Below are 25,324 nucleotides of genomic sequence, written 5' to 3'. Positions count from 1 at the left end.
CCTGTTTCCATATGAGTTGGGAAATTGTGTTAGATGTAAATATAAACGGAATACAATGATTTGCAAATAATTTTCAACCCATGTTCAGTTGAATATGCTACAAAGACAACACATTTGATGTTCAAACTGATAAATTATTTTTTTTTTGCAAATAATCATTAACTTTCGAATTTGATGCCAGCAACACGTGACAAAGAGGTTGGGAAAGGTGGCAATAAATACTGATAAAGTTGAGGAATGCTCATCAAACACTTATATGGAACATCCCACAGGTGTGCAGGCTAATTGGGAACAGTTGGGTGCCATGATTGGGTATAAAAGCAGCTTCCATGAAATGCTAAGTAATTCACAAACAAGGATGGGGCGAGGGTCACCACTTTTGTAAGCAAATTGTCGAACAGTTTTAGAGCAACATTTCTCAACGAGCTATTGCAAATAATTTTGGGATTTTACCATCTACGGTCCGTAAAATCATCAAAAAGTTCAGAGAATCAGGAGAAATCACTGCACTTAAGCGATGATACTACAGACTTTTGTTCCCTCAGGCGGTACTGCATCAAAAACTGACACCAGTGTGTAAAGGATATCACCACATGGGCTCAGGAATGAATTCATAAAACCACTGTCAGTAACTACAGTTGGTCGCTACATCTGTAAGTGCAAGTTAAAACTCTATTATGCAAAGCCAAACCCATTTATCAACAAAATCCTGAAACGCCGCCGGCTTGGCTGGGCCCAAGCTCACCTAAGATGGACTGATGCAAAGTGGAAAGGTTTTCTGTGGTCTCACGAGTCCACATTTCAAATTATATTTGGAAACAGAGGACGTGGTGTTCTCCAGAACAAAGAGGAAAATAACCATTCGGATTTTTATAGGCGCAAAGTTCAAAAGCCAGCATCTGTGATGGTTATGGGGGTGTATTAGTGCCCAAGTCATGGGTAACTTACACATCTGTGAAAGCACCATTCATGCTAAAAGGTCCATACAGGTTTTGGAGCAACATATGTTGTCATCCAAGCAACGTTATAATGGATGCCCCTGCTTATTTCAGCAAAACAAGTGTTTTAACAGTGTAGCTTTGTAAAAAAAAGAGTGCGGGTACTTTCCTGGCCCGTCTGCAGTCCAGACCTGTCTCCCATCGAAAATGTGTGGCGCATTATGAAGTGTAAAATACGACAGCGGAAACCCCGGACTCTTGAACGACTGAAGCTCTACATAAAACAAGAATGTAAATGATAAATGATAAATGGGTTGTACTTGTATGGCGCTTTTCTACCTTCAAGGTACTCAAAGCGCTTTGACACTACTTCCACATTTACCCATTCACACACACATTCACACACTGATGGAGGGAGCTGCCATGCAAGGCGCCAACCAGTAACCATCAGGAGCGAGGGTGAAGTGTCTTGCTCAGGACACAACGGACGTGACGAGGTTGGTTCTAGGTGGGATTTGAACCAGTGACCCTCGGGTTGCGCACGGCCACTCTCCCACTGCGCCACGCCGAATGAGAAAGAATTCCACTTTCAAAGCTTCAACAATTAGTTTCCTCAGTTCCCAAACGTTTATTGAGTGTTTTTAAAAGAAAAGGTGAAGTAATACAGTGGTGAACATGTCCTTTCCCAACTACTTTGGCACATGTTGCAGCCATGAAATTCTAAGTTAATTATTATTTGCAAAAAAAAGTAAAGTTTATGAGTTTGAACATTAAATATCTTGTCTTTTTAGTGCATTCAATTGAATATGGGTTGAAAAGGATTTACAAATCATTGTATTCCGTTTTACATTTACATCTAACACAATTTCCCAACTCATATGGAAACTTCTGTAAAATTTTCAGGTGCACCTTTAAATGTACAAGCAGACTCTACGCCTTAGACATACAGTACTAAAACATTTATGGGACAATGAGAAGTAATGATGGTGACACTGACCTAGTCCAGAGATGAACAGGAGGTGTTGGATCCCGTGACGTACTGAATCAGCCAATGTCAGGTTGACAAAGGCTTTAATGTTGAGATAGTCCACCAGGGTTAACCAGGAGGCATACTGGGATTGAAGAGGATCAGAGGGCAACGTGTCTGAGAGTGAGGGCGGGATTGTAAGAAGAATGGAAAATAAGGTACATGTTTAAAAATAACATCAACAGTAATGGTTGTGATTAGCTGTGATTAAAATTATTAACTTTCTTCTTACACTATCAGTGACTACCTCCACAATCTTAATGTATGCATCAAAAAGTATTCCTTTATCAGTATATATAAATGCTCATTTTAGAGATGGAGTTATGTATTTGTCAGATTAAGCAAACAAACCGTATTAAGATTCTGTAATCAATTTCCAAAATCAGTACACAGTACAGTGCATGTGATGCAAAGAGCAGAAGAGGATTGTAAATGTATGACTACAGTACATAGAGGCAGAAATGTGTAAATACAAATCTTAAAGTAAGGCTAATCAGTTTGTTTCATACAATGACTAGGTTAATGACCTGGGGCATCATGTATTACGAATTGTGTAGATTTCTTACAAAATAAAAAATGGTGTACGCGCAAATTCCAAAAACGTACGCTTAAAAACATTAAGATTTATAAAAATGCGCGCACACATTAATTCTAGCATATTTCTTTTGTACCCCCGAATTAAACACACATGTCAGAGTGGCTGGCCACTCCCTGTCCACACACTTTTTTAAATATGCAAATCAAATTCAAATTAGCCTGGTGCCTAAGATCCCACACTATGCACAATCAGAAAACCCAAAGATAATGAGCAAGACGGTGAAAATGAATACATCCACAGACAAGGCGTTGGAGGTGCTTCTTGCTACAGTGAAGGCACGCCAAAATAAATATACCCTTTGGCACGCTGTCCTCTAGCATTTTCAGCAAACAAAAGAGTGTTTGAGTGGGATAAAATGTGCTAGGCTATCAATTTAGTGGAGTCCCAGAACCGCACACAGGAACAAATATGTAATAAGTCTTACTACATCAGGAAGAAGGTGAAGAAGAAGATGGATGTGGCCGAAACAGGTGAAGGGACTGGAGATAAAGTAGTGCTCAACCCATTTGTAAAGATAGTTATCCATCCATCCATCCATCCATCTTCTTCCCCTTATCCGAGGTCGTCTCGCGGGGGCAGCAGCCTAAGCAGGGAAGCCCAAACTTCCCTCTCCCCAGCCCATTCGTCCAGCTCTTCCTGGGGGATCCCGAGGCGTTCCCAGGCCAGCCGGGAGACATAGTCTTCCCAATGTGTCCTGGGTCTTCCCCGTGGCCTCCTACTGGTTGGACATGCCCTAAACACCTCCCTAGGGAGGCGTTCGGGTGGCATCCTGACCAGATGCCCGAACCACCTCATCTGGCTCCTCTCGATGTGGAGGAGCAACGGCTTTACTTTGAGCTCCTCCCGGATGGCAGAGCGTCTCACCCTATCTCTAAGGGAGAGCCCCGCTTGTACCCGTGATCTTCTACTTTCGGTCATGACCCAAAGCTCATGACCATAGGTGAGGATGGGAACGTAGATCGACCGGTAAAGTGAGAGCATTGCCTTCCGGCTCAGCTCCTTCTTCACCACAACGAATCGATATAGCGTCCGCATTACTGAAGACACCGCACCGATCCGCCTGTCAAACTCACGATCCACTCTTCCTTCACTCGTGAAAAAGACTCCGAAGTACTTGAACTCCTCCACTTGGGGCAGGGTCTCCTCCCCAAACCGGAGATGGCACTTCCAGGCGAGAACCATGGGCCTTGGACTTGGGGGTGCTGATTCTCATCCCGGTCGCTTCACACTTGGCTGCGAACCGATCCAGTGAGTGCTGAAGATCCCGGGCAGATGAAGCCATCAGGACATCATCATCTGCAAATAGCAGAGATCTAATCCTGCGACCACCAAACCGGAACCCCTCAACGCCTTGACAGCACCTAAAAATTCTGTCCATAAAAGTCATAAGCAGAATCTGTGACAAAGGGCAGCCTTGGCGGAGTCCAACTCTCACTGGAAACGTGTCCGACTTACTGCCGGCAATGCGGACCAAGCTCTGACACTGATCATACAGGGAGCGAACCTCCACAATCAGACAGTCCGATACCCCATACTCTCTGAGCACTCCCCACAGGACTTCCCGAGGGACATGGTCAAATGCCTTCTCCAAGTCCACAAAGCACATGTAGACTGGTTGGGCAAACTCCCATGCACCCTCAAGAACCCTGCCGAGAGTATAGAGCTGGTCCACAGTTCAACGACCAGGACGAAAACCACACTGTTCCTCCTGAATCCGAGGTAGCCTCCTTTCCAGTACACCTGACAGTCCCACAGCATCCAGAGCCTTAAGGAATTCTGGGAGGATATCATCCACCCCCGGGGCCTTGCCACCGAGGAGCTTTTTAACTACCTCGGCAACCTCAGCCCCAGAAATAGGAGAGCCCACCACAGATACTCCAGGCACTGCTTCCTCATAGGAAGACGTGATGGTGGGATTGAGGAGGTCTTCGAAGTATTCCCTCCACCGATCCACAACATCCGCAGTCGAGGTCAGCAGAACACCACCATACACATGTAAAGATAGTTACTAAGATGATTATGTAAAACTGCAGAAAAGGTATCATTTGTGTAACTTATAACAAAATGTGTTTATCCAGCAGCCTGCTCCCAGCCAGATTAGATAGATAGATAGATAGTACTTTATTGATTCCTTCAGAAGAGTTCTGTCAGGAAAATTAAAATTCCAGCAGCAGTGTACAGAGTTGAGATCAATTTAAATAAAAGTAAAAAGTAAATAATGGGGATTTAAATGGAAACACAATAGAGAAATATTACAATAAGAATAAAAATATAAAGAGCAACAATGGGAATAAAAATATAACAGTAAAATAAGAATATAACAAGACAAAGTAGGCAGTAGTGACCATGTAATGAAAACCTATTGCACTGTTGTTTTGCATCCCCTGTCATCCTAGTACCCCCCGCCCCCCACCCCAGAGAGGAGTTGTACAGTCTAATGGCGTGTGGGACAAAGGATTTTTTGAGTCTATTAGTCCTGCACTTGGAATTAAGCAGTCTAGCACTGAACAGGCTCCTCTGGCTACTGATAACGCTATGCAGAGGGTGACTGGCATCATCCAGGATGCTCACTAGTTTGTCAACAGTCCTCTTCTCTGCCACCGTCACCAGTGAGTCCACTTTCATTCGCATTGTAGAACCGGCCCGCCTGATCAGTTTCTCAAGTTTGGAGCTGTCCTTCTTAGATGTACTGCCCCCCCAGCACACTACCATGTAGAACAGAACGCTGGCAACCACAGACTGGTAGTACATCCACAGGAGTTTTCTACAAATGTTGAAGGAGTGCAGTCTCCTGAGGAAGTACAGCCTGCTCTGTCCTTTCTTGTACTGGTGGTCCGTGTTAACGGTCCAGTCCAGCTTATTGTCCACCCAAACCCCGAGGTACTTGAATGAGTCCACGGTCTGTACCTCAACTCCCTCGATCACAATAGGTTGTGACCGTGGACTCGACCTCCCAAAGTCAATGACCAGCTCCTTGGTCTTTTAGATTAGTGTTTAATGCGGAAATTATGTAACGTTTGGTTTGAAATCTTTTGAATTTTAACATGTCAGCATACTTTGACTCTTGTTTGATTACTCAATGTGTTACTACAACACAGGGGAGCTACTTGCAGTAGCAGCAATGTGACAAAGTTGAGTCCTTCCTCCACCGTCTCCGGTGCCATTATCCTACGGCAACCACCAGCTGCTGATGTCCGCTCGACTGACCAAGCTGTGTTTGAGTCACAAGAATACATTGGAACACCAATAGGAGGAAAAATGGTGGCCTGGACATCCTCATAAATGTTAATATGAGGAATTAATAGCAAAGCATTAATGATTGTGTGGATAATTTGATCAACATCCTTACAAATATAAATATAAACCATTAAAAGTAATGGTGAAAAAGTGAAATTTGTCTAAATTTTTTAACATTTTTTAAATCAAATATTTGCAAATCCAGAATGACAACCTTTCTATATCACCAAAGTATTCCCAGCTCGTAGAAATGTGCGTACACGAGCCAAGTTGGCGTGAGAAACCGCGCATCTCCACGTTCAAATCACTCTTGATACATCTTAACTTTGCTGTGAAAAAGGGCGGACGCCAGGTTTTTGTGAATACGCACGGTTTATACATGAGGCGCCAGCCAGGTCTGTCGGAAAAGTTTACTTTTATGATTTATTTTGTGATCTGACGCTATATGGAAAATAAGACTTAAGTTAAAGTAAACCTGATGATGGTAGGAGGAAAACTGAATTACACACTGTAAGTCATTAGGATGTGTTTACTCTTGAGTGAAATATGCGACAATCCTGATTGAAAATCTCGTTTGATTGATTGAACACTGCAATATATGGAATAGAAAACAATTGTGACGGATGCAATCATAAACTATATCGTCAATTTATACTTTCATTATTTTCTCAGTCTCTCCATGCTGGCACTTGTTTTGTTAAGTGCTTGGGGAAAAAAGATTACCTAAAGCTGGTAAAAAAAAATGTGTACGTTAAAAGGCGTTCTTACTGAGATCTCCGAGTTGAACGTGTCCCAGAACGTAGAGTCCACTCTTTTTAATATCATTGATGAATGTGATGAGGCCTGTACTGCTACGAGGGTTGGAAACCATCAGCAGAACCTGAGGCCTCCAGAACTTGACATGGTCCTTTCTCACATCTAGCATCAGCAAATACTTGCGCACCTACAGAAAATAAGACAATAGAAAAAAAATAGAAATGTGTAGAAATGCATCAGATTCTCTGAAAGTTATAATTGTAATCATAGTGAATTGAAATGTCTGTTGTGAATTTTTTTTTCCCACACTTCTGGTTAAAGAAAACCTCTACTTCCTAAACTTTTTTTTGGTTGTATACTATTTTGGAGCTTTACCTGACCATAAATCCTGACCACAATCACAGATTTGTCTGCTGACACACTTGGCTTGAAAACTGTCAGGTGTGAGATTCTTGAACAAAGACGAACTGGCAATGGTGAGTCTGCTGCTAGTCTCTAATGCAGTTGGTGCCAAGGCTTTCTGTTATTGTTTCAGTTCAATCCTCTTGGACTGGAGGGCCACAGCAACTTGTTGCTTAATGAAACTGACATCCAGCTCACTGGGTTTCCCCCCGTCCTCCTCCTTGCAATCAAACAGTTTATACGGCTGCAAAACTTCCACATACGCTGATCTTTCTTTCATTTCCTCCAAAAGCTTCTGGATCACTTTTACTGGAGTTAAACATCAAAAATGTCCTCCTAAGAAACTCCAAAAACCTTCTGTCGCCTTCTTTGGGCCCATGTTGCCTCTAGGCAACAATGTCATAGAGTTGGTCCACTTTTTGCCAGCCCCTGGCTGACTAGTTTGCAGACTCACCATTTGGCTTTATTCTTTTAGTCTGTATTGCAAAAATCAACATCTTATACCACCAAGTAGGAATGCGCAATTAAAAATAATATATTTTTAATTGTGTTAATTTGATTGAACCGAGGGTCTCTGGTTCAATCCCCACCTAGTACCAACCTCGTCACGTCTGTTGTGTCCTGAGCAAGACACTTCACCCTTGCTCCAGATGGGTGCTGGTTAGCGCCTTGCATGGCAGCTCCCTCCATCAGTGTGTGAATGTGTGTGTGAATGGGTAAATGTGGAAGTAGTGTCAAAGCGCTTTGAGTACCTTGAAGGTAGAAAAGCACTATAAAAGTACAACCCATTTATCATTTATTGTTTATTTACCACTATTTAAATCATGATTATAAATCACAATAACATAATTATTTTAGTGTTTCCCACAGGTTGGTTCATTATTAAAGTTAAAGTTTAAGTACCAATGATTATCACACAAACACTTGGTGTGGCGAAATTAGTCTCTGCATGACCCATCACCCTTGATCCCCACTGGGAGGTGAGGGGAGCAGTAGACAGCAGTGGTGGCCGTGCCCGGGAATCATTTTTGGTGATTTAACCCCTAATTCCAACCCTTGATGCTAGGTGCCAAGCAGGGAGGTAATGGGACCCATTTTTATAGTTTTTGGTATTACTCGGCCGGGGTTTGAACTCACAACCTACCGATCTCAGGGCGGACACTCTAACCACTAGGTCACTGAGTAGGTTATGTTTGTAGTGAAATGTATATATTTTTATGTAATTCACAAGGATTTCGTCCGATGAAAATAGACTAAATAAAAATTATTCATAAACTCAAAGACGGCCTTATGGAAAGCTTTGTGTTTTTGGTCATTATTAATATTCACATTTAGGGCCTGATTTCCAAAAGGTGTGCGAGTATTAAAACAGGTGGAAACATGATAGCACACACAAAGCTGATCTACTATATGTGTCCAAAGTGAATTGTGTCTCTTAAGTGAGCAGAATCAGGCGCGCAATTCATTTTGCGTCTGTCTTTATTAACATACTATAAAACACAATTAACAATAAAATAAAATGTACAAAAGACAAAGGGCTAACTAAAATAAATACGCCATTGGAGAGTGCTATTATAAAGTGCAAACAAGTGAAAAAATAGTATTACGCACAGGTTTCAAAAACTGTAAGCCATGATGATAAAAATCATAACAAATCATAACAAATAAACGCTTGACATGTAATGAGTTAATATCACAGATTAGTTCACATTTGAAGTTGATTGCTGACATGAATGGACTTTTACACCATATTCTAATTTTATGAGTTTCACCTGTTTAATATAATGACTGAGAGAAAATCTGGTTGCAAAAAAACATGCAACATTTCTCTCACTGCAATTGAACATTCACCTACCGAAAATGCAAACTATTGACCACAAACTTAGTCGCTGCTCTGTGACATTCATCTAGCGGCAGACAAAAACTGGGGCTGCCTGTCTCAGAGCCAGTCAGAATCTGTCTAATCATCATACTCATCTAAATGAGAATAATTCCTTTCTATTTAAAAGGGAACTGCATCTTTTTATTTTGGCCTATTATTCGTTATGCAAGACAGAACGACAGATGAATTTTTTTCAAAGCATTCTATATATGAAATAAACGTAAATACAAGTCTGCTTATTGGAGCTCCACTATTTCGCCCATAAAATCCAATTAACCATTAAAAAAATCACCAACAATACCCAATGTACATTTCATGACTTGAACATTTACCACGTATTGGTGTTATTGTTATTATAAGTGCTAACTCAGATGAAGTATTTATAGCGGTGACGTAACTTCTTTCCTTTTGTCCCTATGTTTACATTATCGAGTGGTCTGCTGCTTCCTCACTTCTCTGCTCCCTGTAAGTTTATTGCAGATCAAAAATCATGCCTCTCATCACCCTTGATCACCCCCTGGGAGGTGAGGGGAGCAGTGGTCAGCAGAGGTGGCTGCGCCCGGGAGTCATTTGGGTGATTTAACCCCCAATTCCAACCGTTCATGCTGAGTGCCAAGCAGGGAGGTGGCGGGTCCCATTTTTATAGTCTTTGGTATGAATCGGCCGGGGTTTGAACTCACAACCTATCGATCTCAGGGCGGACACTCTAACCACGAGATATCCCTGTTAGTACATTACATATATATTTACATCATGTGTATCAATGAAACCCTAATGGAGGTGTTTGGATGTTCTTTTAGGGGCTCTATAGGCAGAAATGAATGGCTCCCATAAGCTCTATTGTAAGCAGACTTTTGATTGAATTAATTTATTATTTAGAATGCATTAAAAAAAAATCCATCCGTCGTCATGTCTTTCATAATGATTGTGAACCATAGGCAAAATATTCAGATGACTGTGGATGGTTTCCTACGTCTCGACCGGCTTCTTCTGATCACAGTATCACACAGCTCAGGATACAGGTTTGACACAGTATTGAATACATCTTTTACTTTACACAATTGTCCGTCTGTCCAGCTTTTCAGCTGTCTCTTGTTCGTCTCTGTGCCTCTGTCCTGCGTCCTCCTGCGTCCTCATGTCTCTCTCCCTTCATGGTCTCCAGTGCTGCTAATAAAGGGAACAGGTGATTAGATAACTCGTTCCAGCTGAGGTATCCACTCACCTGTTGGCTGCTTCATGGCCGGCCCCTGCACATACCCCGCCCGCAGGGGACGCGTGGAACACGCCCCTCTCCACATGCCTCCACCGCCAGACACAGGCCGGGCACCCGTCCGCCCCCCCCCCCAATAGCTGGGCAAGAGAGGCAGTCTGCCACGGCCATCTGCGCTCCCGGCCTGTTGACCACCCGGAAGTTGTAGGGTTGTAATGCGAGATACCACCGGGTGATCCGCGCATTGGCGTCCTTCATACGGTGGAGCCACTGGAGAGGTTCGTGATCTGAGCAGAGACTGAAGGACCACCCCAGCAGGTAGTAGCGGAGGGCCCCGACCGCCCACCGGATGGCGAGGCACTCCCTCTCCACCGTACTGTACCTCGCCTCCCGGTCCGACAATTTCCGGCTGATGTACAGTATGGGGCGATCGAGACCCTCCACCCGCTGAGTCAAAACAGCCCCCAGTCCCCGGCCCGACGCGTCCGCCTGCAGACAGAAAGGAATGTTAAAATTTGGCATGCGCAGTACCGGCTCCTCACAGAGTGCTTTCTTTACCTCCTCAAACACCAGCTGGCACCGCTCTGTCCACTGGACCAGGTCTGGAGCACCCTTTCGGGTGAGGTCCATCAGTGGGCTGGTCAGGTCTGCAAACCGGGGATTAAATCTACGGTAGTAGCCCGCCAGTCCCAAAAACTGCCTCACCTCTTTTTTAGTCTTGGGGGATGGACAGGCCACAATTGCCGCCGTCTTGTCAACCTGTGGCTGCAGCCTCCCCCCCCCAAGTGGTACCCCAGATACTGTACCTCCCTCCGGCCAACCGCGCACTTCGCAGGGTTGGCGGTGAGCCCCGCTCGCCTCAAGGACTCGAGCACCGCCCCCACCCGCCACAGGTGATCTTCCCAGCTGCTACTCTGGATGATAACATCATCCAGGTAGGCAGCCGCGTATGCAGCGTGGGATCGCAGCACCTGGTCCATGAGGCGCTGGAACGTGGCAGGCGCACCGAACAACCCGAACGGGAGCGTCACGAATTGGTATAAACCTTCCGGAGTGGAGAAGGCCGATTTTTCCCGGGACTCTGGTGATAAGGGAATCTGCCAGTAGCCCTTGGTTGAATCCAGTGTCGTGAAAAAACGAGCAGTGCCCAGCCGATCCAGAAGCTCGTCGACCCGAGGCATTGGGTACGCGTCAAAACGTGACACCTCATTCACCTTGCGGTAATCCACACAGAACCGCACAGACCCATCCTTCTTCCCTACAAGAACGATAGGGCTGCACCATGCGCTGTGGGATTCTTCTATTACTCCTAACTCCAGCATGGTTTTTAATTCGTCCCGCACTATTTTGCGATTGTGCTCGGGAAGCCTGTATGGCCGAGACCGCACCGTAATCCCCGGGTTGGTCTCAATATGATGTTGGATGAGATCCGTGCGCCCGGGCCGCGAGGAGAACACATCTGCATAGCGCCGCTGTAACTCAGCAACCTCCGCTCTTTGAGCCAATGTGAGCTGGTCATCACAGGGAAGAGGAGAAGAAGAAGCAGAGTGCGGGATCTCTGGCCACAACTCCTCCTCCTCTCTCACTGCCGTCACCATGGAGACAGGCTCGGCCTCCTTCCATGCTTTCAGTAGGTTTACATGATAAATTTGTAAGCCTCCACCTCGGTCCGAGCGCCGAACCTCGTAGTCGACATCATTTACCTGCCGTGTGACCTCAACGGGTCCTTGCCACTTTGCTAGTAATTTTGAGCTGGAAGTTGGGAGTAGTACAAGTATTTTTTCTCCCGGTGAAAATTTTCTCAGCTGGGTTCCCTTGTTGTACGTACGCTGTTGCCGTTGCTGGGCGCGGAGCAAATTTTCGCGTGAAAAGTGCCCCACCTGGTGGAGTTTTGTTCGCAGGTCCATAACGTATTGTATTTCATTTTTACTGCGGCTTGAACCTTCCTCCCAGCTTTCTTTAATTAGGTCCAATACGCCGCGCGGCTTCCTGCCGTATAATAACTCGAACGGTGCGGTAGAGGTCTGGGGTGCCTCCCGCATCGCAATCATTAGGGGATCCAGCCATTTATCCCAATTAGGTTTGTCCTCGTGCATGAACTTACAGATCATGGTTTTCAGTGTTTTATTAAACCGTTCCACCAGCCCGTCAGTTTGTGGGTGGTATACACTGGTGCGGATCGCTTTAATCCCCAATAACCCGTACAGTTCCTTTATCGTGCGTGACATAAAGGACATGCCTTGGTCCGTCAAAATCTCTTTCGGGATTCCGACGCGGGAAATGACCGTGAAGAGTGCTTGCGCCACACTCTTGGCAGAGATGGAGCGCAGCGGCACTGCTTCGGGATACCACGTTGCGTAATCCACCAGAACTAACACAAAGCGATATCCCCGTGTGCTTGGGTTAAATGGTCCGATGAGGTCCATCCCAATTCTTTCGAACAGGACCTCCATGAGTGGTAATGGGCGCAAAGGGGCCTTCGGGACGGCCGCCGGGTTTACCAGCTGGCAATCCGGACAGGGAGCACACCAGCGGTGTATGTCTGCCCGGATGCCTGGGCAATAGAAACGGACCATGACCCGATTGAGTGTTTTCTCGTACCCCAAGTGGCCAGCGAGGGGATTGCAGTGCCCCGCCTGGAAAAACATTTCCCGGCGGGGTTTTGGCACCAACAACTGGGTGGACTCCTCACCTGTTTGAGTGTCACGGCTCACTCTATATAACCTATCCCTAATAATCACAAATTGGGGGAAGACCTGCGTTTTCCCCCGGGCGCACCAGCTGACCGTCTATGCAAACCACCTGGTCCCAGGCCGCGCGCAGTTTCATCGCGGGACTGCTCAAGGGGAAAATCATCCGTGGACTGCCAGCGGAGGACGAAGCCCCTGCCGGTTGAATCCGCATCGCCAGCGAGTACTGCGCGGATATTCCCCTGTCCTACAGTCCATGAACGCATCCCCACACATTGTGTCACTAACTGGTTAAACCCCGGCCAATTTGTTCCTAAAATTATGGGATGCGTAAGGTGCGCGCTTGCGGCAACCTTAACATTATGCTTTTGACCTTCATACCAAATTTCCACTGGCACAATCGGGTACTCGTGCACATCCCCATGAATACACCTAATTATTCCCAGTGTCGCCTGCCTCAGCACCCCCGGTCGAACCAGGTTTTGGTGCATCATGGACTGTTTACAGCCCGAATCCACCAGTACTCCCTTGTATTCTTACTGGAAGACAGTACGTCTCCCCCGGATCAGGGGCGGGTGCTGGGATCCCGACAACCCGCATCACATGCCCCACCTCCATTACGGAGCACTTCCGGCGAACGTGACCGGGTTGACCGCAACCCCAGCATACCGGCCCGGGCGTCTGAGGCGCCCTCTGTGAGGGAAGCCCTCTCTGGACAGCGCTGGTACCCTGAAACAGACAAGGAGACAGTGGATTAGCTCCCCGGTTGCCCCCCTCCCTTGTTGGATGTGCATGTGTGTGTGACTGGGTGCGTGTGTGTGTGTGCTTGTGTTGATTGTTCAAGGAGGGGACCTGATCCTTGCTTCCCGGTCCTCCGGCCAGGTGAGGGCGCCACTCCAGTGCCCGTCGGTCTGGTGGTGGGAGTCGTCGGCGTGGAGCTGGGATGGGCCTTTCCGCTGCCTTCGGTGTGTTGTCCTTCTGGACCGCTAGGTGGTCCTCAGCCAGTGCCACTGCTGTTTTTACCTCCGTTGGACGGTGGTATCTCACCCATGCTGCGGTCCTGGGCGGGAGGGCGTCGACAAAGTGCTCCAGGAGGATTCTTTCAACCACTCGAGGATCTTGACCATTTGGTTGAAGCCATCTGTTCGCCGCGTCCCTCATTTGCCGCGCCAGGACGAATGGTCGGTCTTTTTGGCCCAATTTCATCGCTCGGAACCTCCTCTGGTGATCCTCCGAGCTGCTGCCGACCCGATCTAGGATGGCGTGGCGTAAGTTGTCGTACTGGATCCTGGCGGCTGCCGGGAGGGCCAACGCCGCTCGCTGTGCCTCCCCCACCAGAAGCGGCAGCAGCTTCACTCCCCACTCTGCCTCTGGCCATCCGCATGAGGTCGCCGTGGCCTCGAAGACATCCAGGAAGGTGTGGGGATCTTCTGCCTCCCCCATTCGCTGCATGGATGTCGCTGCTCCCCCTCCTACCGTGGATCTGTCCATCAGCTGCTGGATTAGCTGCGTCTGTTGCCGGCTTGCTGCCGATACCTCGGCAAGCACTTGCCCGAGCGCCTCCAGGGGTGATGTGGTGTACATCGTCGTGGTTCGCTTAAGTTGGGTGCCAGTTGTGGATGGTTTCCTACGTCTCGCCCGGCTTCTTCTGACCACAGTATCACACAGCTCAGGATACAGGTTTGACACAGTATTTAATACATCTTTTACTTTACACAATTGTCCGTCTGTCCAGCTTTTCAGCTGTCTCTTGTTCGTCTCTGTGCCTCTGTCCTGCGTCCTCATGTCTCTCTCCCTTCATGGTCTCCAGCGCTGCTAATAAAGGGAACAGGTGATTAGATAACTCGTTCCAGCTGATGTATCCACTCACCTGTTGGCTGCTTCATGGCCGGCCCCTGCACATACCCCGCCCGCAAGGGACGCGTGGAACATGCCCCTCTCCACAATGACATACTAGTATTACTGATGCTGGGATTAGATTGGATAAATAATTATTGCATGTTGTGTGTTGAAATGTTTCAGCATATTGCTCATATGTCCTCTTCTTGATTAACGTGCAACCTTATAATTACTACAAGTAGCGCTGTTGCAATCTTTTCGAGTAAAATGTAGTCAACTTTAGAGCGTTTGTTGCGCCGTGCTTCGCCATTTTGAGATCTGACGTCACTACGCACGTACTACTACGCACGTTGTGTGGTGACTCCATTTCCATCCGAAAGGATCGATAAGAGAATCGTTTGACTAAATGGCAAGCGATTCCAAGGTATTGATACACTGCGAAGCGGTTCTGAACAAGAACCGGTTTTCGATTCCCATCCCTGAGTTGGGGGAAATACAGAGTTCTTTGATTAAAAATATACCTCCAAACATTTGCTGTGCATGAAATGAACATTCAGATACTAAGAAAATTAACATGTTTCGGGATTCAGATAAGACTGCAAATAGTGAACATCTTCTAATATTCTTGAATGCCTGACCAATTAAGAATACTGTTATTTCCAATACTAATACCTTAAGGCTGTTTATACTTACATCCAATTCAGAAAAGAACAGAGAACTGTCTCGGAGTACAGATCAACCGTCTACACTCATCTTATCATCAGTCTTCTTTATCTTCCCATTTTCCTCTGTCTTCTCATTCATCAGGCTATCATCATTCGTCTGTTGCTTCAGTCTCATCCATCATCTAGTTTGCTCAATCACTCTCCCGCGCACCATGCGTATATTCCATCTCCGTCTATTTCTTCACTTGATATCATCAGCATCAGTTTGCCTTTTTCTCCGCCATGTCTTTCCTTAACACTGTTGTCAGCAGCTTTGTTATCTCTTAGTGTTTTTTGTTGTGAGCGCTTCAGTCTTTCTTAGTCTCTGCAATGTCACCTAACCGGCATTCAGTCACAGTGGCTGCTGTTGAGTCTTTGAGGTACTTACAGTGGTTATAAAATGTGCAAACATCCCTGTAAATTAAGTAATTAAAGTTTTTATGCTAATATTTATTGTTGATATTGCCACGGCAAAATAATGAGTAAACCTCAAAAAGAAGGCAGGGATTTGGGAAAGAGGAAAAGTGCATTAAGTTAAGTGGCTGAAATAATGTTCTGCCTCTTGACAACCACCATCAACTGCCTTGGCAACAAGCCTTGTTGGAAACAGAGGTCCGTCACCTTGAGAGCAACAGGCTTACCGACAGAGGACATAGCGAACTGATGACGTAAGATTGTGTGCCTATGCAAGTACAGCACTGCACTGAGGGGAAAAATATGCAGTGTGTGTCAGTTGGACCTGGTATAAAAGTGATGGATGGTTGTTATGGAAATCAAAACAATGACTGATTATGAATTTGGAGAGTGCATTTGAAGTGTGTTGTAGTCTGCTGCATACACTTGGCTTACAGAGGCGGCGGTCTCTGTGTTTGTGTCTCTATAAACATTTTAAAGAGATTGCTTGGCAGAAATACAAGTCCCCCCCCCCTTAAGTTGAGAGGGTGAGATTTTAGTTGCTGTAACAATGACAAGGCAATATTTTGTGTATGTGTGTGTGTGTTTGTGTCAGACCTGGTGGAAAATAAGAGCTTGGCTGATGTAGCCCCAGCTTGAGGTTGGACTGAGGTAGTGAATCAGCAGAAGCAGCAGCAGCATGAATGCGATGCTGGCCGAGGCGTAGATAGCGTTGATAAGAAACATCATGACGGCACAGCCCACAATGCCCAACACGCACGTATGCCAGGTGAAGTATCGAAAAGTGGGCCTGGGAAGAGAAAAAGGAATAACACTCTTTGTGCCATCAAAATTGAAAGATGTTTGGATAAACATACAGTCGTGGTCAAAAGTTTACATACACTTGTAAAGAACATAATGTCATGGCTGTCTTGAGTTTCCAATCATTTCTACAACTCTTATTTTTTGTGATTAAGTGATTGGAGCACATACTTGTTGGTCACAAAAAAACATTCATGAAGTTTGGTTCTTTTATGAATTTATTATAGGTCTACTGAAAATATGAGCAAATCTGCTGGGTCAAAAGTATACATACAGCAATGTTAATATTGGCTTACATGTCCCTTGGCAAGTTTCACTGAAATAAAGCGCTTTTGGTAGGCATCCACAAGCTTCTGGCAAGCTTCTGCTTAAATTTTTGACCACTCCAGACAAAATTGGTGCAGTTCATCTAAATTTGTTGGTTTTCTGACATGGACTTGTTTAATCTGATTTAATTATTCCTTTACCACTTTTGATGAATGTTTGGGGTCATTGTACTGTTGGTTGCGCCCAAGACCCAACCTCAGGGCCGATGATTTTAGGTTGTCCTGAAGAATTTGGAGGTAATCCTCCTTTTTCATTGTCCTATTTACTCTCTGTAAAGCAACAGTTCCATTGACAGAAAAACAGGCCCAGAGCATAATACTACACCACCATGCTTGATGGTAGGACGGTGTTCCTGGGATTAAAGGCCTCACCTTTTCTCCTCCAAACATATTGCTGGGTATTGTGGCCAAACAGCTACATTTTTGTTTCATCTGACATCACATGGACAAAGATAAGACCTTCTGGAGGAAAGGTCTGTGGTCAATATGATCTTTTCAAATGTGATTTCAGTCCAAACGCAACCCTGTATGAGACTTTTTTGTCAGCTTTGGGCGAACTATGTCATTCATGAGCAGCCCGCCAATGAAACTGAATACTTCACAGCACAACATCTGGTTTTGGAAAGCAAAGTCTATTATCGACAGCCAAATGGGTTATACTTTATAGCACCTTTCTACCTTCAAGGTACTCAAAGCGCTTTGACACTATTTCCACATTCTCACACACACATTTACACTGATGGCGGGAACTGCCATGCAAGGCCCTAAGCACAACCTATCAGGAGGAAGGGTGAAGTGTCTTGCCCAAGGACACAATGGATGTGACAAGGTTACTTTATTTATTTTTACATAAAAACACACTCATTTTCAAGGTGTGATGACCATATCTATTTTAAATGGGCTATACCTGTATAGCGCTTTCCTACCTTCAAGGTAGTCAAAGCGCTTTGATGCTATTTCCAAATCCACCCATTCACACACACATTCACACACTGATGGCGGGAGCTGCCATGCAAGGCTCTAACAACGACCCATCAGGAGCAAGGCTGAAGTGTCTTGTCCAAGGACACAACGGATGTGAGAAGGTGGATAGAAGGTGGGGTTTGAACCAGGAACCCTCAGGTTGCTGGCACGGCCACTCTCACAACTGTGCCACGCCCCCATAATAAATAGAATGCTTCTTACCATTAATGCGACTTCTGGTGCTACATGGTTTTGCTGATGGCTTTGTAGTCTGGTTGATACGTGGTTATTTTTAACACTGTGATTACCAGAGTAGTTATTCTTTACTTATCCCCCCGTATGTTTTTTTTTTGATTGATTGATACTTTTGTTAGTAGATTGCACAGTTCAGTACATATTCTGTACAATTGACCACTAAATGGTAACACCCGAATAAGTTTTTCAACTTGTTTAAGTCGGGGTCCACGTTAATCAATTCATGGTAAAATATTGGGGACTTTTATATTATTTAAAAGTAGTAGCGATTTCCTTGTTTATTTACGGAATCTGGTGAACTTCCTTTGTTTTCACATTATTGAATGAAATTATAAAAATAATAGATTAGATTTATATCGGGCTTTTTCTAGACACTTAAAGCGCTTCACAGAGAACTGAGAACAAGGGATGAAACGGTATCAACATCTCACAGTACAATATTATGACGGTTTTGAGGCCACGGTATAATATCATTGTATTATATATATATATTTTTTTTAAAAAGACTTAAAAATGCCATACTGTGTCAAAAGAAGTGGCAGGAATGTTTAGGATAAACACACTTACTATAATTTCGCCCTTCTCAAATAGTGGAGGCGCGGTGTGATGCCAGGAGGGGGCGAGTGTGACCTCAGGGCCATAATATAATGAAGCAGATGTAGCACTTGGCTTCACTGATACCAAGGTGGGAGACGAGGAAAAGCCGGTGTGTTGGTTCCTTTAATGTTAATAAACTTACAATGTTATGCAGAGATATCCTTATAACAATTTTATAAACAAATTACACACTTTTTAGCCAGGGTGGCCAGTGGGGAGGGAGGGCGCGCAAAATAACTCCTTCCTAGGGGAAGCGTAACAGAACATATTTAAGAAGCACTGCTGTAGTTGAACACAAACATAATGCTAAAATGTTCTAATCATAGTTATTACTAAATTTTTTTATTTTATTTTTAAATGCAAAGAATTGTTCAGAAACATCCACTGTTTCAAGCAAATATTTAAAAAAAGAACTTACAGTTGATGCCTTTAAAGTAAAAATGTAAACAATGTTCACTCTAGTATCTTTCAACGTTTACTTTCTGAGAACCACAGTGGACATGTTTATATTAGTTTGGAAAATGCTGTTTCTCAAAAAGCAAACTAACAATATAACCTTTAATAATGTAACTGATGTTTGGCTTCAAATATATTTTCTGGGTGACAGTTTGTAAAGCGGCGACTTGTCTAGGGTGTACCCTGCCTTCCGGATGTTCTCCCTAAATGTGGTTGTCATTATTGTTTGGTGTGGGTTCACAGTGTGGCGCATATTTGTAACAGTGTTAAAGTTTTTTATACGGCCACCCTCAGTGTGACCTGTATGGCGGTTGACCAAGTATGCTTTGCATTCACTTGTTTGTGTGTAAAGTCCGTATATAGTATGTGACTGGGCCGAAACAATGTTTGTATGGAGGAAAAGCGGACGGGACGACAGGTTGTAGAGGACGTTGAATGTAGTGCCTTTAAGGCACGTCCCAAATGATGTATTTTGGGTAGAAATCGAGAGAAATTCGGGAGAATGGTTGCCCCGGGTGATTTTCGGCAAGGGCACTGAAATTCGTGAGTCTCCCGGGAAAATCAGGAGGGTTGGTAAGTATGAGTATTAGCGGTGAATGCGGCGTTTTAATACCGGCGGGCCACCTCTAATGTTAATTTGATATTGCCTCAAGGGCCAAATTAAATTACACGGTGGGCCAAATTTGGCCCACGGGCCAGAGTTTGACACCCATGGTTTAGGGTGACAGCGAGATGTGATACTTTATTACGTGTACAGTATGAATTCATTAAAAATGCATTTATACCGGCTCAGTGGCCTTCTGGTTAGAGTGTCCGCACTGAGATTGTTAGGTTATGAGTTCAAATCCCGGCCGAGTCATACAAAATACTACAAAAAATGGGAACTTTTGCTTCCCTGCTTGGCACTCAGCATCAATGATTGGAATTGGGGGTTAAATCGCCAAATGATTCCTGAGCGCGGCCCACGCTGCTGCTCACTGCTCCCCTCACTTCTCAGGGGGTGAACAAGGGGATGGGTCAAATATAGATGACATATTTCACCACACCTAGTGTGTGTGTGACAATCATTGGTACTGTACTGTACTGTATATAAAGTCATTTAAATAGCATCACATAACACTTTTATAAATCTGATAACATTCTTTAGCATTAAAAGCACATTTGTCCAAACAATGAGGGTTCCTTTAAAAGGGGACTTGTCTTGATTTTAATCTTCATTTAACAATCTTCCTTGTGGTCCAGATCATATGCATTGGATTTGCCTTTGTATACATTTGCATACATGTTGCACATTTTTAAACCTCTTTGAGTATGTTTGCAAAATATTCCTTTTGGAAGGCTGTCCTTTTAGATGAAAATCAGCCCTGTAAACTGTTGAAATATATATCCTGAAAACGAACATCACCACTATATTTTAAGAGTTGAAAATTAACTTTATAGCATAGCTTCCTGCATGTTGGACGTCAGAGTTGTCAATGTCTATGTGGTAAGCCAAACACAGCTTATTTGAAAACTTTACACTAGCTCAGTATGCACACTAACATTACACAATTGGTTGTTTTTTTACTTACAGCTTTCTCTTGTGGTCCTTCAACACAACCAAGTAGTAATGTCAGCAGTTTAGGGTCTAATGAAACTTTTTGATGGGCTATAGTGTCAAAACAGTCCCTTGTAAAACAATACAAATATGTAAGTTTCCTTCTTTTGGAGACAGAAGGCAGGAGGTTATGGTTTGGGAGGCTCCAGGCTGCAGGAGACAGTCTCGGCTCACCTTGAAGCAGGGGAGGAGATGTTGGCCAAAAACATATACTAAAATGACCACATATGTACGTCCACACCGTGCACCCACTTTTAAAAGCATCCTAAATTGTGCGCAAGCTCACATCCAAATACACAAACTCTATGATTTAACCGTTTTGCATTGTTTAGCAAGAGTCTACACATTGGAACAAGATTTATAAGTCAGAAAATGTGAACATTATCATAGGTCCACTTTATAGACAATAAGTGTGAAGATGGTACCATTACGATGTTTTCTGTTGATTTCCTACGCCAAGTTTGTCATCACAGTGATGATGATTCTTAGTTTCAAATAAATAATATATTAGCCATGATCTTTCCTTTTAGGAGAGATCTTGATCCGACACTGCCTCATTCCTTCAAACTTTGCTTTTACGTCTTGACCACACTGGTGGCCCCTTCTTCATCCTATTGGAGAGGGTGTAATTACGATAAAAGCTCACTACAGCCACCTCTTCAACCCATTTTGTTATTTCTCTTCCATCATTAGCGACAATGGTAACGCCATACAATCGCCTCTCTTATCCGATCGATTGTCTCTCTCTGGTTCTCCACCAGATGATGGTCAATTTGCTAACAAAGCTACAGTACCTTTAGATAACCAAAGCAAGTAAGACCAGACATTCACACTGAATGATGTTTCAAATGATGGTAAAGCCAGGACAGAAACTTTATCTACACAACAACACACAAAAAAAAGAAAGAGAGGTAATTTAAGACACGGAATGATCTTACGCAACACAATAACTATTTCTGGTAAATACATCAATGTCAGAGTTATTTGGTGTTGAACCCCAAGATGCAGAGATGGAGGCAGGCATGGAATGTGAAAACATGATTTCATTAAATACTAAGACAAAAACAAAACCAAAAGGGTACAAACACAAAGCGCGCACGAGGCGGATAATCAAACAAAAGGAGCTAGCCTGGGAGCTAGAAAATAACGAACAGGAGCTTAGTGTGGAAGCTAGTGGGTAGCTAACAGGCAAACAGAAGTTGTACTTGTATAATGAAAAATAAAACGGAAGCAGGGAACAAAAAACAGTAAGCTACAAACATCAACTGAATATAGCTTACCGCTACGCTGCAAAGACAAGGTACGACACGACAGGAGCGATAACACATCACAAGAGCGACTAGACGTGATATCGACAAGACAATACAATGATCCAGCAACTGAAACAAGACAAAGCAGGTACAAATAGAAGCAGGCTGATTGGCAACGGGTGTGGCCAGGTTCCAATCAGCCGCAGCTGAGGAGGAACACAGCACTCAGGGAACAAGACAGGAAGCTGACGAAATAAGAGCACTAGACAGGAACTAAAGACAGGAGATACTAAACACAGAGGAAAAAACTAAAACAGACAAATTGTCAGCCTGACAATCAAGTTAAAGTAATGGTGTGAAAATATTTCATTTTAACTAGTAGAATTAGTAGTCAAACAAATACAACAAAAACACTGATTTCTACAGACCACTGCTGGTAAATATCACCCAAAAATGTCATTGTCAAGAGTATGAGTTGATCTGTGTTTAAAAAAAGTGTGTTCAAATGGTTTTACTGTTGATGTTAATTGCACATTAAAGCATCAGTTGCTAGCAATAATTAAACAATCTAAATGATACACTGGGGATAGTATGGACAAGACTGTTATGCTTAGCTATGATATATAGTATTACATGTCAAGAAGATTCGGAAAGTGCGCCAATTCAATTTAACATTGGTGTGTGGTTATTCATGTATTTGGCCAGAACACCATGAATTACAAATTGTACTCAAATCCAATATTTGGTGATCCATCTTCGTTTTATTTCAGTGCAGCACATTTTAATGATTAAGTCTAATGATTTGGCTGAGGACAAAGCTTTCGCTAGTTGATTCAGATGGTCAGTTCACACATTATTACACAGACAATCAAAGCGGTTCCAGAGAATTAGGTTGTAATTTAGATGACAGATGGGACTTAGTAAAGTCTCTATTGGTGTGTTTGTTTCACAACTAAGACTAAAGAGATAATCTGTGACAACATTTTGTCCTGGATCCTAGCCAATGAAAAAGTGTTTCTACATGTATAGCATGTGTTGCATAATGCGCTCATTTGCACACCCCAGTGGGTAGAGTTGTCAAAAACTGTACTCAAGTAAGAGAACGGTTACTTCAGAATAATATGACTCGAGTAAAAGTGATACCATAGCCCTCCAAATAATTACTAGGGTAAGAGTAACTACGTATTCAGTGAAAAAATACTCAAGTACTGAGTAACTGGTGAGTAACTTATGATTTATTCAGTAGCTATGTTTTTAATGGTACTTGCACTACAAACACTGTAGAAACACTGCAAAAACATGTACAACAAAAGATGTACATTTTACGGTCCCATATGACCCGTGTTTTGAAAATTAATTTGAAAAAGTAATTATTACAGTTACGAGTTACTTTGCGAAAAACTTAATTGAATTATTAACGGTAATACTCATTAATAAATTGAATTAATTACTAAGGGAAGTAATTATTGCATTATTTTTTTTTTTTAATACTTTAAAATATCTGGCATATGCAGTTGAGATGTTCCATTAAATCCAGTGTGTGTGATTGTTGCTGCGTGATGTGTGACGCCAGCGCCCAGACAGAGCAGCATTAGCTCAGCTGTGTTTGTTAGCTCAGACTCGTAGTTTGCAGGCAGTGAAGGTAGCTCTGTTGAATCTTTTCACTGGATTGTTTTAACAAGTGATGGTCTGATGAAGCCTCATTAGGCGTCGAAGCAATTGAACCAATTGGTTTGAGAATTTCTCAAAGCTTCACACATGCTTAATGTTTACAGCGATAAGCACATTCGGGAATTGACGTTGCAGAGAATCGAACAAATATGTGGCATAAATAGTAGATGCGTCAACCATGTGTGTACTTATATGTGTGTTGTTGTGTGATGTTGCATCCGTCTATTTGATATCATGTTATTTTAGTGTGGTGCTGATTGTTGTTTTCAGAATCATTCGTAAAAAAATATTTAAAGGCATTGAACTTTCTGTGCTTCTGCTGCTGTCTTGTTGACATACAACCATGTCAAATGTAGTGTGCTGGGTTACACCAAACATGTCACTAACGGTTTTGTAGCGTACATAAAAGTAGATTAATCATTACTAGTAAAAGTACTGGTGTTAGTTACACCGGTATCATTACACTTTAATTCGGAACACTGCTTATGATGCTACAACAGGACTAACGTTAACATAAGCGCAGCTAAAACAGAAAAAAACATGTAAAACTTACCCCAACATGTTTTCTGTAGTTGGAAGTGGACTTCTTGTAGGCTGAAATTTTGTGAAATGATATTGATATGATATTGCAGCTCTGTTTTTGTAGTTTATGAGGAAAATATTAAATGAAGAAGTGAGATGCCTCTTCCGACAGTGAGTCGCTGTCGTTTTCTTCACTGCTGCAAGATTACAATATCAATATGTCAATTTTTAAACTGGAAGTAGCAATATTTTTGAGTGCAATTTTGTGACTGCCAGGCTCGGTTTGAGTAAAAACGTACTCGGGGTTGGATTTGATTTGTGACATGTAACAGAGGCCGCGGGAAAAAGTGTTTTTAACAAACCAAAACAATAAGCGTAATTGCACGCAGTAATCCATAGATTAATGTAGCAACCTGAATAAAACTCAATGTAACAGAGTAAAAGTAGTGTTTTTCTTTAAAAAAATACTCAATTAGAAGTAAAAAACACAGGAGGAAAATGGAAGCCCACCTGCAGAGCAACAACACCAAGGAGGTATGGAAAGGAATAAAAGACATGACCAACTTCAGACCCAGTAACCCTTCGGCTGACGGTGATGCCTCTCGAGCGGGGGAGTTAAACAGCTTCTTCGCCCGATTTGAGAGAAAAACACCTGCAGCCGTCACAACACTCACACCCAACACCCACAGCAGCTGCATCCTTATACTGGAGGAGCATGAGGTGAGACGCACACTGAAGGCAGTGAACCCGAGGAAGGCTACGGGCCCAGATGGAGTCCCGGGACAGGTACTAAGAGACTGTGCAGACCAGCTGGCCGGAGTATTTACGAAGATCTTCACCCAGTCCCTCTCCCAGGCCGTCATCCCATCATGCCTGAAGACCTCCACAATAATCCCGGTGCCGAAGAAGAACTCTGTCAGATGTCTGAATGACTACCGTCCAGTTGCACTTACACCTATAGCTATGAAGTGGTTCGAGAAGCTGGTACGGACCCATATCACCTCAGTCCTCCCTCCCGAGCTCGACCCACACCAGTTTGCCTACAGAGCCAACAGGTCCACAGAGGACGCCATCGCCACAGCCCTACACTCCTCCCTGGGTCACCTGGAGACGGGGGGGAGCTACGTGCGGCTGCTTTTTGTGGATTATAGCTCGGCATTTAACACCATTATTCCTGATAGACTGGTGT

General features: G+C 43.9%; 1 protein-coding gene across 1 annotated transcript in view; it reads right to left on the bottom strand.

Moving 5' to 3' along the window:
* Positions 1–25,324, bottom strand: part of LOC133564420 (solute carrier family 12 member 9-like) — a 125,800-nt gene that overhangs the window by 12,154 nt on the left and 88,322 nt on the right. The window contains exons 10-12 of the mRNA XM_061918739.1: positions 16,295–16,487; positions 6,569–6,743; positions 1,936–2,082 (exon numbers count right to left, since the gene is read on the bottom strand). Of these exons, the coding sequence (XP_061774723.1) occupies positions 1,936–2,082; positions 6,569–6,743; positions 16,295–16,487 (515 nt within the window). The remainder of the gene's footprint in view (positions 1–1,935; positions 2,083–6,568; positions 6,744–16,294; positions 16,488–25,324) is intronic.

The sequence above is a fragment of the Nerophis ophidion genome, linkage group LG13 (genome assembly GCF_033978795.1).
Source record: "Nerophis ophidion isolate RoL-2023_Sa linkage group LG13, RoL_Noph_v1.0, whole genome shotgun sequence".
NCBI classification, from domain to species: Eukaryota; Metazoa; Chordata; class Actinopteri; order Syngnathiformes; family Syngnathidae; genus Nerophis; species Nerophis ophidion.
This window is presented reverse-complemented; position numbering and strand designations above follow the sequence as displayed.